Source organism: Rhinoderma darwinii, chromosome 4, assembly GCF_050947455.1.
Source record: "Rhinoderma darwinii isolate aRhiDar2 chromosome 4, aRhiDar2.hap1, whole genome shotgun sequence".
NCBI lineage: Eukaryota > Metazoa > Chordata > Amphibia > Anura > Rhinodermatidae > Rhinoderma > Rhinoderma darwinii.
In genome coordinates, this window is record NC_134690.1 from 43,845,540 (window position 1) to 43,859,796 (window position 14,257).

The window sequence follows — 14,257 nt, forward strand, 5'->3', positions numbered from 1 at the left end:
CAAGGAGCTCAAAACTAGATTGAAGGACAGAGGTTTCCCTGAGAGGGTCATCAGGAAGGCCTATGAGGGAGCAAGGGATGCTGACAGGCAATGTCTTCTGGTCCCTAAAAAACGGAAAGAAGAACAGGTCACAAGACTCATAGGTACCTATGATTCCAAACAAAATGATATTATGCAGATACTGAATAGGTATTGGCGTATTCTCAGTTCTGATATAGATCTAGCAGATCAGATCACACAGAGGCCGTCTGTCACGTATCGGAGAGGGAAAAATATAAGGGACAGAGTCATGCATAGCTGTTTTGACCCCATTTCACCTAGGGGCACTTGGCTGGACAGACAAACACCAGGCACCTTTAGATGTGGTAGCTGCAAAGCCTGTGATTTCATTTTTAAAGGTAAAAGCTTCACTAGCGTCACCACACAGAAACAATACACTATTCGGGATTATGTCAATTGCAAGACTGCGGGAGTGGTCTACCTAATCACATGTCCATGCCCCCTAAATTATGTGGGAAAAACAGCACGACAATTTCGTCGCCGCATTAGGGAGCATGTTGGAGATATTGTCCATGATAGGGACACCCCAATATCCAAGCATGTGCATGCCAAACACCAAGGCCAGGCAGCATGTTTAAAGTTTCAAGCTATTGAACTTGTCAGACCCCCCAAAAGAGGAGGAGATTGGGATAACCTGATTTTACGCAAGGAAGCGCAATGGATCCACAGATTGGAATGCATACATCCAGCAGGTTTAAATGAGCAGACTAATTATACATGTTTTATTTAACACTCTGTATGGACGACCTATCTCCTCTTGGTTTGTCCACGAGGTGGGTGAGTTCATATTTGCCCTACACACGTAGGTTTGAGATGGCCCTATTGGTCTGCCGTTTTTTAACGGCGATCTACTCTCGGTCCCGCATGTCATGAGGGATCGAATCCTCCTTTCTACCCTATATGTGATTTATTACTTTTTAGTTGCTTTGTGAGGTAGCCTACTTGCGGTGTTTAACTGTCCCGCGAGATTTACTTACAATCTATCATCGTGTAGCGCTTACCTTCTCGTACATAGCAGTCTGGGCGATTTGTCCTTGACTTCTACTGCGCCTGCGCGTGCGGTTTGATGCGGCCGATGATGACCCCAGGCTGTCAGCTGACGGCTGGGGGTCACATGGGCAGGTGTCACTAATCGTGAGGGTGCGGGGATTGGTCAGTTCATTTTTGCCGCTAGAATACGAGGGGTGGAGTTTAGCGTTTATAGTAACGTAGCGCCTGCAACTTAGTATGCCGTTGACATCGATACGTGCATCTTTGCCGTGACGCACAGCAGAATATCTGCTGTTAAAGGATTCTATCGCTGGTGGGAAGGCCAGAGTTACCATTATACGGACCCCTGAGGATGAGTACCTGAAACGCGTAGGGTCGTTGTACTGTTTATGGAATGTTTGCATTGGGGATAGTCATATTGTGTTACACCCAGCACTAGGAGACCCGATTATTTCGGACACCTGTGCTTTATTTTGGGATTGTACTAATGATGTGCCCTGGATATATGCTGTTCCCAGACTAAACATATATTGTTACAAACACTGAGCTAGATGTATCATAATGACTCAGTGTTTTTTGTTTAATACGTTTTTTAACAATCACGGTGGGGCTTATGTCACAGTGGTGTGTTACCCCTGTTTTTAACTAGTTACTATTAAAAGGTATTTTTTACTTTATTGTTACTTCAGTGAACGACATTAACCCCTTCCCAATATTTGTCGTAAGTATACGTCATGGAAAGCCAGTGCTTCCCGCAAAATGTTGTATACTTACGACAAATGTTTGGCACCGGCTCAGAAGAGGAGTCGGTGCCATAATCGCCGGATCTCAGCTGTATTTGAAAGCTGACATCCGGCTGTAATGGCGTGGACCGAAATTAGCTTTGATCGCCGCCATTAACCCCTTAAGTGCAGCGCTCAAACGCGAGTGCTGATCGGCTTCCGTAGCTGCGGGCAAGATGGCGCCGGCTCAGGAGCTGATCCGGCGCCATCAGCGGTGGAAGTCAGCTGTATGTTACAGCTGACATCCACCTGTAACGGCAGGAACCGGAGCTAGCTCCGATCCCTGCCATTAACCCCTTCGATGTAGCATTGCTGCATCGTAGCGGTTACTAGCAGGTCGCCAGCCCTGACAGGCAATCAGGACTGGCGACTGATGGTATGGCAACAGGAGACACAATGGTCACCTGCTCTGCCATTACGGAAGCAGATTTAGGCTCTGCCGGGAGGCGAAGCCTAATCGGCTTGCTGTCAGTGAATGACTGACAGATCAAATACATTGCACAGTTGGACCTTCAAGTGGTCCTTGAGAAAAAGTGTAAAAAAAGTATAAAAAAAGCGCAAAAAATAAAAGTTTGAAAACAATAAAAGTTTCAAGTAATAAAATAAAACACAATCCCCCTTTTACACTTATCAAGTCCTTTATTATTGAAAACTAATAAACCATACGTATTTGGTATTGCCGCGACCGTAACGACCTGAGGTATCAAAATATTATATTATTTATTGCACGTGGTGAACAGCATTAAAAAAAAAAACGTAAAAAAACTTTACCAGAGTTTCTATTTTTTGGTTACTTTGCCCTACAAATATTGGAATAAAAAGTGATCAAAAAGTCGCACGTATCCAAAAATGGTACCTATAAAAACTATAGCTCATCCCGCAAAAAACAAGCCCTCATACAGCTCCATCGACAAAAAAATGTAAAAGTTATGGTTCTCACAACATGGCGACAGAAAAAATACATTCTTTTTACAAAAGTAATTTTATTGTGCAAAAAGTTGTAAAACATAAAAAAGTGCCATAAATTAGGTATCGCCGGAATCGTACTGACCCGCAACATGTAATTTATAACGCATAGTGAACGTTGTATAAAAAATAAATAAAAAAGCTGTGCCAGAATTGAGTTTTTTTGTTTACCTGGCATCCCAAAAAATAGGATAAAAAGTGATCAAAAAGTCGCATGTACCCAAAAATGGTACCAATAATAACTACAGCTCGTCCCACAACAAACCAGCCCTCATACCACTACGTCTATGAAAAATAAAATTAGTTAAGGCTCCAATAAGTCAGGAAATATATGAAAAATATAAAATATAGGAAAAATATGCAGTTGTGCAGGTCTGAGGGGAACATTTCTTCTGTTTCAAGAGGCGATTTATCAAGGACCTAAAATTAGGGAACCAGGAAGGGGAGAGCCCAAACATATCCGCTGGAAGCGATGGTGCCCGTATTATACCAGGACAACACTTCCTAGCAAAATTCCCCAAACTGCAAAGGTGCGGACTGTGGACCAAAAGGGGAATAAGAAAGGACGCCATTTATCAGTGCGACCCCAGCCTGTGCAGATAGGATTGCTTCACAGTGTAACACACACATCCAGGGCCGGCCCTAGGATAGATGGCGCCCTATGCTAAATGATCTTTCGGCACCCCACCCCATAATTAAAAAAAAAATGCCCCATAAAAAAATGATAATGCCCCTTTAGTGCCCACATACAGTATAATAATAATATTTAATAATATAATATATTACAACCCCTTCAAGGACAGAGTATTTTGTCCTCTAATTGTGCCCACAGTATTATGCCCCCTGTAGTACCCCAACACAGTATAATGTCCGCTTAGTGGCCCCCACACAGTATAATGCCCCCCTGTAGATTTTGCCATACAGCCTCCCTGTAGACAGCGCCATAATCCCCCACCTCCTTTTTGTAGATCATGCCATACAGCCCCCCACACCTCCCCCTTGTAGACAGTGCCATACAGTCCCCCACCTCCCCCTTGTAGACAGTGCCCCCAAACAAAAACAAAAATTGTACTCACCTAGGCCCCGTTCCCACGACGAACTGAGCTGCTCCATGACGGGACCCTTTGTACAGAGTTTCCCAAACTTTTCGGACTCGAGGCAGCACTGGAAACACAAAATTTCCTCAGGGTCCCCCTACCAAAAATTGTTTTGAGAAAGACAGAAAACGGCTAAGAACAAGCACTCCACTCGTAGGGCATGTTCACACACGTTTTGTGTAAGGCAAAAAAAAATCTGCTTCAAAATTCCTTCAGGAACTGACAGCGTTGGGTGACCTTTTTTTTGTGTTTTTTCTTAAGCTGTTGAAGCGAATGCAAAAGACGCAGGAAAAAAAGCTCCAAACGGGCGCCGCAGGTATCTTCTGCCTCCTATTCATTTCAATTGGAGGTCAGAGGTGGAAACCACTTGAAGACCATCAGCCCCCCACTCACAGAAAAATGACCATCAACCCTCCACTCACAGTAAAATCACCATCAGCCCCCCACTCACAGCAAAATGACCATCAGCCCACCACTCACAGCAAAATGACCATCAGCCCACCACTCACAGCAAAATGACCATCAGCCCACCACTCACAGCAAAATGACCATCAGCCCACCACTCACAGATTCCCCCTGTAGGTAGCGCCACACAGCCCCTTGTAGGTAGCGCCACACAGTCCCTTGTAGGTAGCGCCACACATCCCCTTGTAGGTAGCGCCAGACAGCCCCCTTGTAGGTAGCGCCACACAGCCCCCTTGTAGGTAGCGCCACACAGCCCCTTGTGGGTAGCGCCACACAGCCCCCTTGTAGGTAGCACCACACAGCCCCCTTGTAGGTAGCACCACACAGCCCCTTGTGGGTAGTGCCACACAGCCCCCTTGTGTTTAGCGCCACACAGCCCCCGTGTGGGTAGCACCACATAGCCCCTTGTAGGTAGCACCACACAGCCCGCTTGTGGGTATCGCCACACAGCCCCCTTGTAGGTAGCGCCACACAGCCCCCTTGTAGGTAGCGCCACACAGCCCCCTTGTAGGTAGCGCCACACAGCCCCCTTGTAGGTAGCGCCACACAGGAGAAGCTCCTGATGTCTGTGTCCATGACGTCATTGGCTTCTCCTAGAGTGGAATCCCCGATCATAGAGTCTGCAATGCTGTGACCGGGGATTCCGCTTCAGGAGTTTTCCCTGATGTCACTGTCCATATATGGACAGAGGCATCAAGCAGCGCTCCAGGACCGGAATCCCCGGCCACACGGGGATTCCGCTCCTTCAGGGAGCTACGGTGGCGCTATCCTGGAAGGGGGGGGGTTTGATATCTACAGGGGGGCACTATAGCAGAGCAAGGGAGGTATCTCCCTGCTCTGCTGTCTACTAGCGCCGCTGTAGCTGAAGGGAGCTACAGTGGCGCTAGTAGACAGCAGAGCAGGGAGATATCTCCCTGCTCTGCTATAGTGCCGTCGCTACCGCTATAGCAGCCACAGCAGTTGCTAGCGGCAGCACCGCCCTCATGCCCGGTGTCACCGCTATGGCTGCTACAGCGGTAGCGATGGCCACTAAGTGAAGAAGCGCCCGGGTGCGACGGCAGTTAGTATGTGTATCCCCGCTGGTAGTTGCAACGGCGCAGGGATACACACACCCGCTGGCGCCCCTCTTGCCGTGTGGCGGCTGGCGCCCTGTGCGACCGCAGTGGTCGAACATAGCTAAGGCCGGCCATGCACACATCTATGGATTATTTTATTATTTTTTTTACCCCATTATTATGCCACCTAACTATGTCCCTTATATACTCCGCCCGGCTTACATGTACCCCCACATTATAAACGGAAACACCAGCAATACTCAAACAAATCTACTACCAAGCAAAATCCGCTCTCCAAAAGCCAAATGGTGCTCCCTCCGCTCTGAACCCTACAGTGTGCCCAAACAGCAGTTTCCTTCCACATATATGGCAACACATATGTATACAACACATCGAACCGAACCAAAGAGGAGGTAACTGGGATAGGGATTTACTTCAAACAGAAAGTCGCTGGATTCGTGACTTAGGTCAGTGACTCCAGAAGGTCTGAATGAAAGCCTAAATTACGTCTGCTTTCTCTAAAATCAGAATTTTAAACATGCCGAATTACAGTAAGTGACCCCACATGAGCTAAATGAAAGCCTAAAATTATGTGTTCTTTCCTTGAAATCAGAATTCAAAGTATGTCCATTCATGCTTTACATTACTACGAGTGTATTCTATACTACACTTGTTTATAATACCTGATGCATACGAATGTACACTACACTACACCTGTTTATAATATCTGATGCTATTTAATGTCATCCCAGTTTTGTTCGTTATGTGTGGGATTAGGTTGGCATGCTGCTGTCATGAGCTGGTGCCTGATTTAAATTATGATAGTCACCAGATAGCAAGCTACAACTATAATTTAACAATGTTCTTTAGGGTCCAGATCAGAATATCGCTATTGATATTACGAACCCTTAATAAATAGGAATGACAAAATCCCCTATGTCTTGATCGAGAATCTCTACTTCTACGTTCCGTCATTTTGTTATTGAACTATTTACTTTGGCACAAAAATCAATCTATCTGTGTAACTTCTTGATAGGAAAGCTGTTAGCCATATAGGGGAATGGCTGAATGAATCCCCTATTCGATATCTTTGTATCAACACACCGTGCAGGTAACGTAGGACGCGGTATCGAGGGGAGGGTGAAGACATAGTAGCTCTCTCATTTGATTGGATGTCCGGTGACTGAGCCTCCACAGTGGGCGGAGTTTATGCACATAAAAAGAGCGCTGATACAGGCTTTCGCTGCCATTGCCATATGATCTGTCAAGCCGTGAGGCTCTCTATCTCCCTGACGAGCCAGTATAACTGGTGAAACGCGTAGGAGCATGAACCTAGTTTGAATACGGTCTTTATCATAGGGACAGGTTCCTGAAACAACCAGGCCGTTCTTTTAAGAACGTGAGCCTGGTATGTTGGTATAGCAAGGTAATTTGAGACCCAAGGGACAGATAGAATACCATTGTGTTTCATAACTGATCCTGAATAATCCCGCTCAATACGAATCTGGACATCTAATAAGCACTGGGCAAATAGAACCTTATAGTGCTACATATGCTATTTATCTACAGCACCATTTTTATCTATATTGTTATCCCATTTTATATGGACAAATAATTAAAAGTTATATTTTATACACTATCCCTTCCTCAAGATATTTCCCACGGAAGTGCTTCCGTATGCTGCGCGTGATTTTCACGCACCCATTGACTTTAATGGGTGCGTGATGCGCGAAATACGCCCAAACAACAGACATGTCGTGACATTTTCAGACATGTCGGACTCACGCTGTGGAAAAATCACGCAACTGTCTGCACTGCCCCATAGACTAATATAGGTCCGTGCGACGTGCGTGAAAACGTGCACGGACGTATATCCCGTTTGTCTGAATAAGCCCTTAGGGTATGTTCACACAGCCTATTTTCAGCCGTTTTGCGGGCCATAAACTCCCCGAAAAACAGCGAAAAATACGGAGGCTGAACGCCTCCAAACATCTGCCCATTGATTTCAATGGGAAAAACGGCACTTCATTCAGACGGGCGTTTTTTTACGCAGCCGTTTGTAAAAACGGTGCGTAAAAAACACCCTGTAAAAAAGAAGTGCCCCTTTTTTCATTGTCTCAATAGAGAAAAAGGCCCAAAACCGGTTGTAAAAAACGTCTGATGCATAAGGGTATGTTCACACGGCAGCGTCCGTAACGGCCGAAATTACAGGGCTGTTTCCAGAAGAAAACAGCCCCGTATTTCAGCCGTAACGGCATGTGCAGGCGCTTGAACGCCGCGTCCATTCCGGACGTAACTGGAGCTGGTTTTCCATGGAGTCCATGGGAAACGGCTCCATTTACGTCTGAAGAAGTGACATGACACTTCTTTGGCGCGGGCGTCTATTTACGCGCCGTCTTTTGACAGCGACGCGTAAATATACGCCTCGTGTGAACAGACAAACGTCAGCCCATTGCTTTTAATGGGAAGATGTTTGCCAACGCTATCGAGGCGCTTTTTCGGACATAAATCGAGGCGTAAAACGCCCGAATTACGTCCGTAAATAAGTCGTGTGAACATACCCTAAGGGTATGTGCACACGTAGCGTTTTCAGCACTTTTTCGGGCCGTAAACATCCTAAAAAACGGCTGAAAAATTGGAAGCAGAACGCCTACAAACATCTGCCCATTGAAATGGGAAATACGCGGTTCTGTTCCGACGGGGCGTTTTTTTACACCTTGTTTTCCAAACACGGCACGTAAAAAGACGCCCGCGAAAAAGAAGTGCATGTCACTACTTGGGCCGTTTTTGGAGCCGTTTTTCATTGACTCTATAGAAAAACACCTCCAAAAACGGCCGTAAAAAACGTTGTGAAAAACTCGAGTTTAAATAAAAAAACGTCTGAAAATCAGGAGTTGTTTTCCTTTCAAAACACCTCCGTATTTTCAGACGTTTTTGGTTAAAGCTGGGTTCACACGGAGTTTTTTGCAGGCAGAAAACCTGCCTCAAAATTCCGTTTGGAATTTTGAGGCAGATTTTGCTCTGCCTGCACGCCAATTTTCACAACGTTTTCTGCTGCGTTTTTTGCCCGTGGCTATTGAACGCCGCGGGCAAAAACGCAGCGAAATACGCTTTCTCTGCCTCCCAATGATGTCAATGGGAGGTCAGAGACGTAAACGCCCGAAGATGAGGCATGTCACTTTTTTTTCCAGCGAGACAGTGTTTCCGCTCGCGGGAAAAAACACGCCTCTGTCTCCTATTGAACTCAATGGGAGGCATTTTCGGCAGTTTTTTCACGCGTTTTCCGACGCGGTTTCCGCGTCAAAAAACGTGTAAAAAAACTCAGTGTGAGCTGGCCCTTAGAGTGTGAACATACCCTAAAAACGCCTGATGCATGAAAAACGGTTGAAAATCAGGAGCTGTTTTTCCTTGAAAACTGCTCCGTATTTTGCAGCCGTTTTTCGTTTGCCATGTAAACATTCCCTAAGGCTGAGTTCACACTGAGTTATTTTGCAGGCAGAAAATTCTGCCTCAAGATTCCATTTGGAACCCGTTTGCCGCGTTTTTCGCTGCTTTTTTCATTCGTGCCCATTGAGCGCCACGGGCAAAAACACTGCGAAATACGCTTTCTCTGCCTCCCATTGATGTCAATGGGAGATCAGAGACTTAAACGCCCGAAGATAGGGCATGTCACTTCTTTTTACCGGGAAAAAACACCTCCGCCTTCCATTGAAATCAATGGGAGGTATTTTTGGCCGTTTTTTGGCGTGTTTTCAGAAGCGGTTTCCGCGTCAAAAAAAGTGTAAAAAAACGCAGTGTGAACAGGGCCTAATACTATATATGAATATATAGGGACTATATTAGTGTTGGTGTAGAGTTGGGTTTACTACTGGGGAAACCCCGACCCCCTCACCAATCTCATGGACGTCCAGATGTTTACCTACGGGTGTACGTTTTGCACATGCTGATATGTTGAGCTATGATAAGGACATTAATAATAGTTTCCATCTCATCATAATAAACTGCTGTTACATATTTCCAAGATGCGGTTTCCCCTGTAAACATGTAGCAAAGATGATCCTGTTAGATGTAGCAGAGCTGAGGATGTTATTTAGTACTTTTCAGAGGACTAAAAATAAACAGACTATATTATCATGTAAAAATCTGAGTATATGTCTTTGTGCCCATTTTATACCATCTTAGGCTAAGTTCACACGTAAGCTGCCCTATCCGTTTTAATATCATACATTATTTTTTAACAGATGGTATCAAAATAACGGATGCAAACAGATTACAATAAATAAAACGATAAAATAACCTATCCGTTACACATCCGAAATGAAAAATCCCATTGAAGAATTTTTAACGGATCAGTTTTTATCCTTATTCTGATCTAAAAACGGATCAGACTAACGGATTATAGGATGCAAGTGTGAACTTAGCCTAACATGTTATAGAGACAAAAGATGGCATTGGTTGAAGTCTGAGCAATGACTCCTTCCTATAGGCAGAACTACTTATGACAGTGGTCTTTAACCTGTGACTCTCCAGCGGTTGTGAAACTACAACTCCCAGCATGCCCTGACAGCTGCAGGCTGTTAAAGCACACTGGGAGTTGTAGTTTGACAACAGCTGGAGACTCATAGGTTGGAGACCACAGCTCCGCGACATATTTTAGAAGATATATATTCCTTTTTAAATGACAAATTCAGCTCTGCTACATTTATATCTGCATTAACTTTGCTGCGGTATAAAAAAGTACAGGCAGATGGTGAGTAGAGTAGTTCCCTTGTATGTGCGCGCAGCATTGTTGTTATCTGTGTGGTCAGAGAATACCATACAGAGCGGTGTGTATTGTTTGCAGGAGGGTCCAGCAGCCCTGTCACATAGTACCCACCCCATGGCATGTTAATTGCCTGGTATGTGAGTTATGCCACTCCCTTGCCCGGCCTCCATTGCCTTGTCTTGCACATCAACCCTTCCTCCCAGGGTGAGTCAGTAAGCAGAGGGCGTTGGTTCAGCTTCCTATTCAGGTCTTGTCTTTTTACGTAAGCAACAAGGAAGTGTCCTAATTCTGCCTAGTTACTGTACAGCGCTGCCGCCTCTCACTGAAACTTCTCTCTTTCATCGTTTAGTGCAATAACCGGTAATACAGCACCAGGAGCGCAGCACGAAACCCACGGTCCACAGTCACCCGAGCAGCTGCGGCAACAGTCCCACTCCAAGAACGGAGCATCACCATGAGCGGCGTGAAGGATAAGTCTTCCCCGGACACCACACAACCACCATCCACCAATGCCGCAGAACCAGAAGGCCAGCACGATACCAGCGCAGCCAAGGCCTTCTATGACAGCATTGCATCCAAGAAGAAGCCGAAGCTGGTGAGTCCCCCGGTATCTGTGATAAACCAGCGCAGAATCCTACCATCAGGTAATAATACGCTGCTTTATCTCTACAGCCCAAGCCCAAGAATGCAATAACTATCGCCGTGTCATCCCGGGTCCTGTTCAACATGGTACAGGAGAGGAATATGTATGAAGCAGACGGGGTGGAGAAGTATGTGATCTATCAACAGGAACATGAGGAGGAACCTCTCAAGCCAGGGCCTGCATTTCCGTTTGTGAAGGTAACCCATGGCCGCCGCACTGCACCTCACTTTAAAACACTCCAAGGGTCATTAAAAGGCGGCAGCTTATAAGACGAGCCGCCGATGTCTCTCCTACGTATGTAGATATCGCTGGAGACTGTCAGAAATGCAAATACGCGACACGAGAAAGCGATCATAGTGGGCAGACATATTCTAGACATGGTGCCAGTCATCCCAGTGAAAACACAATAGTCATACTCGTCCTATCCTAAAAAGGCTGACAACAGGAAACAATAGATTTGCATTCAACTGTACAACAAATGTTCAAATTAATGCAGCCATGCCGCAGTACCAGGTACAGCCACGACATATGTATGGCGCTGTTCCTGTCTAAACAACAAAAGAAATGCGGCTCTCCAGCTTATGTCACGCTCACCTCATGCAGCTGATCGGCAGGGGTGCGGAGAGACGGGCCCCCAATGATCAAATATTGAGGGCTTATCCAAAGGAAAACCCCTTTAATATGGATAGATACTGTAGAGAGGACGTTCAAGGGACACTGGACCTAGTCCATCTCAGCCCTATACATGTAGCCGGCCCCCTTATCTGTCAGGTCCGGCAGCGCTGCCTGCAGGTTGCTTCCTATCTCAACTTCTTCACATTCTTCTTCCGCAGCTGGAGCAAGGACACCAAATATAGCAGCACTTAGACAACCTGCAGGCGTGGGGGGAGGGGCACCTACTCTCACCATTGACAGAAGAATTTGGGATAGGAGTGTCTGTTCGGAACGTCTGGTCAGAACTAATCAAAACATTATATAATGAAAGAAACTTGAATTTTAAGACACAAAGTGAAAATAGGAGACGTCGTTTATAAGATTTATTCAAGGCCAAATGCAAACGATGCATGTTACGTGCGGATTTGCCGCAGTGTAATACGGTGGCAGCAAAGTAAATGAGATGATAAATCTCATCTACTTGTTACAGAGTTTTTACGCACGTGAATTGACCTGCGGTGCGTATTTTAAAATCCACATCATGTCAATATATCTTGCGTTTCTGCCTGCAAATTGTATCTGACAGGTTTATAAAAAACCGCACCAAAATCCGCAACATTAAAGCGCAACTATTTTCGCATCAAAATGTAAAAACTGCACCTACAAATTACGCAATGTGTGCATTTGGCCTGGAATTAAAACTTGTTCATGTTTATAATGTCAGCTCCTATATATTAAAGAGGTTATCTGACAGCCCTTATTATTCTGAAAAACAGCCCAACAATCAACTGATCAGACATCCCCGGTCAAATCGCGTCAAGAAAACGCTCAAATCAACGGTTCCAAGATAGGTCATGACGCTTTTTTTGGCGAAAAAAAATAAATCCTCTACCTCCCATTGAACTTAATAGAAGATAGATTGAAAGAAGGATTTAGGGTATGTTCACATGGCCTATTTTCAGCCGTTTTTCGGGTCGTAAACGTCCCGAAAAATGGCTGAAAATACGGGGGCTGAACGCCTACAAACATCTGCCCATTGATTTCAATGGGAAAAACGGCGTTCCGTTCCCACAGTGCGTTTTTTACGCACCCGTTTTTAAAAACGGAATGTAAAAAAAATTGCACCGTAAAAAAGAAGTGCATGTCACTTCTTGAGCCGTTTTTCATTGGGTCAATAGAAAAACAGCTCCAAAAAACGGCTGTAAAAAAATGCATCAAAAAACACTTGATGCATAAAAACTATCTGTAAATCAGAGGCGGTTTTCCCTTGAAAACAGCTCCGTATTTTACAGCCGTTTTTTGTTTAGCATGTGATCATACCTTTTAGGCTGGGTTCACACGACCACATTAACGTCCGTAATGGACGGACGTATTTCGGCCGGAAGTCCCGGACCGAACTCAGTGCAGGGAGCCGGGCTCCTAGCATCATAGTTATGTACGACGCTAGGAGTCCCTGCCTCTGCGTGGAACTACTGTCCCGTACTGAAAACATGATTACAGTACGGGACAGTTGTCCTGCAGAGAGGCAGGGACTCCTAGCATCGTATATAACTATGATGCTAGGAGCCCGGCTCCCTGCACTGTGTTCGGTCCGGGTCTTCCGGCCGAAATACGTTCCGTACATTACGGACGTAACATGGTCGTGTGAACCCAGCCTGAAAGTGTTTTTGGTACTGATTCCAATGCGGTTTACGTATCAAAATCGGCGCCAAAAAAAACCAGTGTGAGCTGAGCCTTACATGTCGTCTATGTAATACATGGACATGCTGGGTTCGCTGTTTGCTCTGGCTGATATAGTGGGGTCCTGAGTAGGGGATCACCACAATGGGGCACATTTTCATAATGAGACAACCCCTATAAGGAATGACTAAAGCAGGAATTCCCCCTTGGGCCTATCCATTACTGCATGTTAAGAAAATAATAGGTGCTTATTCACCAATTTGCCATCTTTCATCTGCTACCAACTGGGGACAGGGCTGGATTATAGGTTGTGCACAAGGGGCACTTCCCTTAGAGCCTCAGCGACCGGGCCCTCATCACATTTTTTTTGTCAAGGGGCCTTCACCAACCTTAATCTGGCCCCGACTTGTGGTGGCCATTGCTGCTACCAACACTACATCCCTATGGGGATAAAATAGAGGGACAGCATGGCATATGGCAACAGTGGCAATTCGCCAACCTCCGTGATGCGGTGTTCTCACGGCTGTCACAGTCACATGACGTGGCTTCCCAGTGAACATAGAGCAGTGAGACAGATAACTTAAAGAGATTTTCTAATTGCAGACAACCCCTTTTATATTGGAGCCGCCCAATGATCAGCTAATCGCTGTGGATCCAGCTCCCGGCAGCTGATTTGTACAGGCCATCAACGTGTGATCGATAGTGGGTTGACCCCCTGGGACGCACAAAAAAGTGAATTTCTATTTCTTACTGATGATAACAACATTTATTCTTTTTTTTTATTTAAAGTCACATTTTCTCTATCCGTCTTCCCACAATGCATTGCAGCACAGTTTTTTGCAGTTCCATACACTCTCTGAGGCTGTTCATACTGATCTTCCTGGTTCAAGAATAGAATGCCAGAACTACAGTGGAGACAGACACACAAGCAAAGCAGTAATAGCAAAAATGCTCTTTTTGGCTTTTCACTAGTTTTCACTAATGTAATAGTAATAATACAGGTAATAAGTAGCTTAGTAGCGCGCTTCCAGTATTGAGTCATTTCTCACTCGTCTACATTTTTATATCCCTATCAAAGTCGTGTATATATATATATAGAT

At 45.4% G+C, this 14,257-nt stretch overlaps 1 protein-coding gene across 1 annotated transcript in view; it reads left to right on the top strand.

Annotated features, from left to right (window-relative positions):
• The first annotated feature begins 10,382 nt into the window (after positions 1 to 10,382).
• NT5C1B (5'-nucleotidase, cytosolic IB) overlaps positions 10,383 to 14,257 on the top strand; it is a 30,001-nt gene continuing 26,126 nt past the window's right edge. The window contains exons 1-3 of the mRNA XM_075861067.1: positions 10,383 to 10,442; positions 10,530 to 10,775; positions 10,853 to 11,020. Of these exons, the coding sequence (XP_075717182.1) occupies positions 10,635 to 10,775; positions 10,853 to 11,020 (309 nt within the window). The 5' untranslated portion in view covers positions 10,383 to 10,442; positions 10,530 to 10,634. The remainder of the gene's footprint in view (positions 10,443 to 10,529; positions 10,776 to 10,852; positions 11,021 to 14,257) is intronic.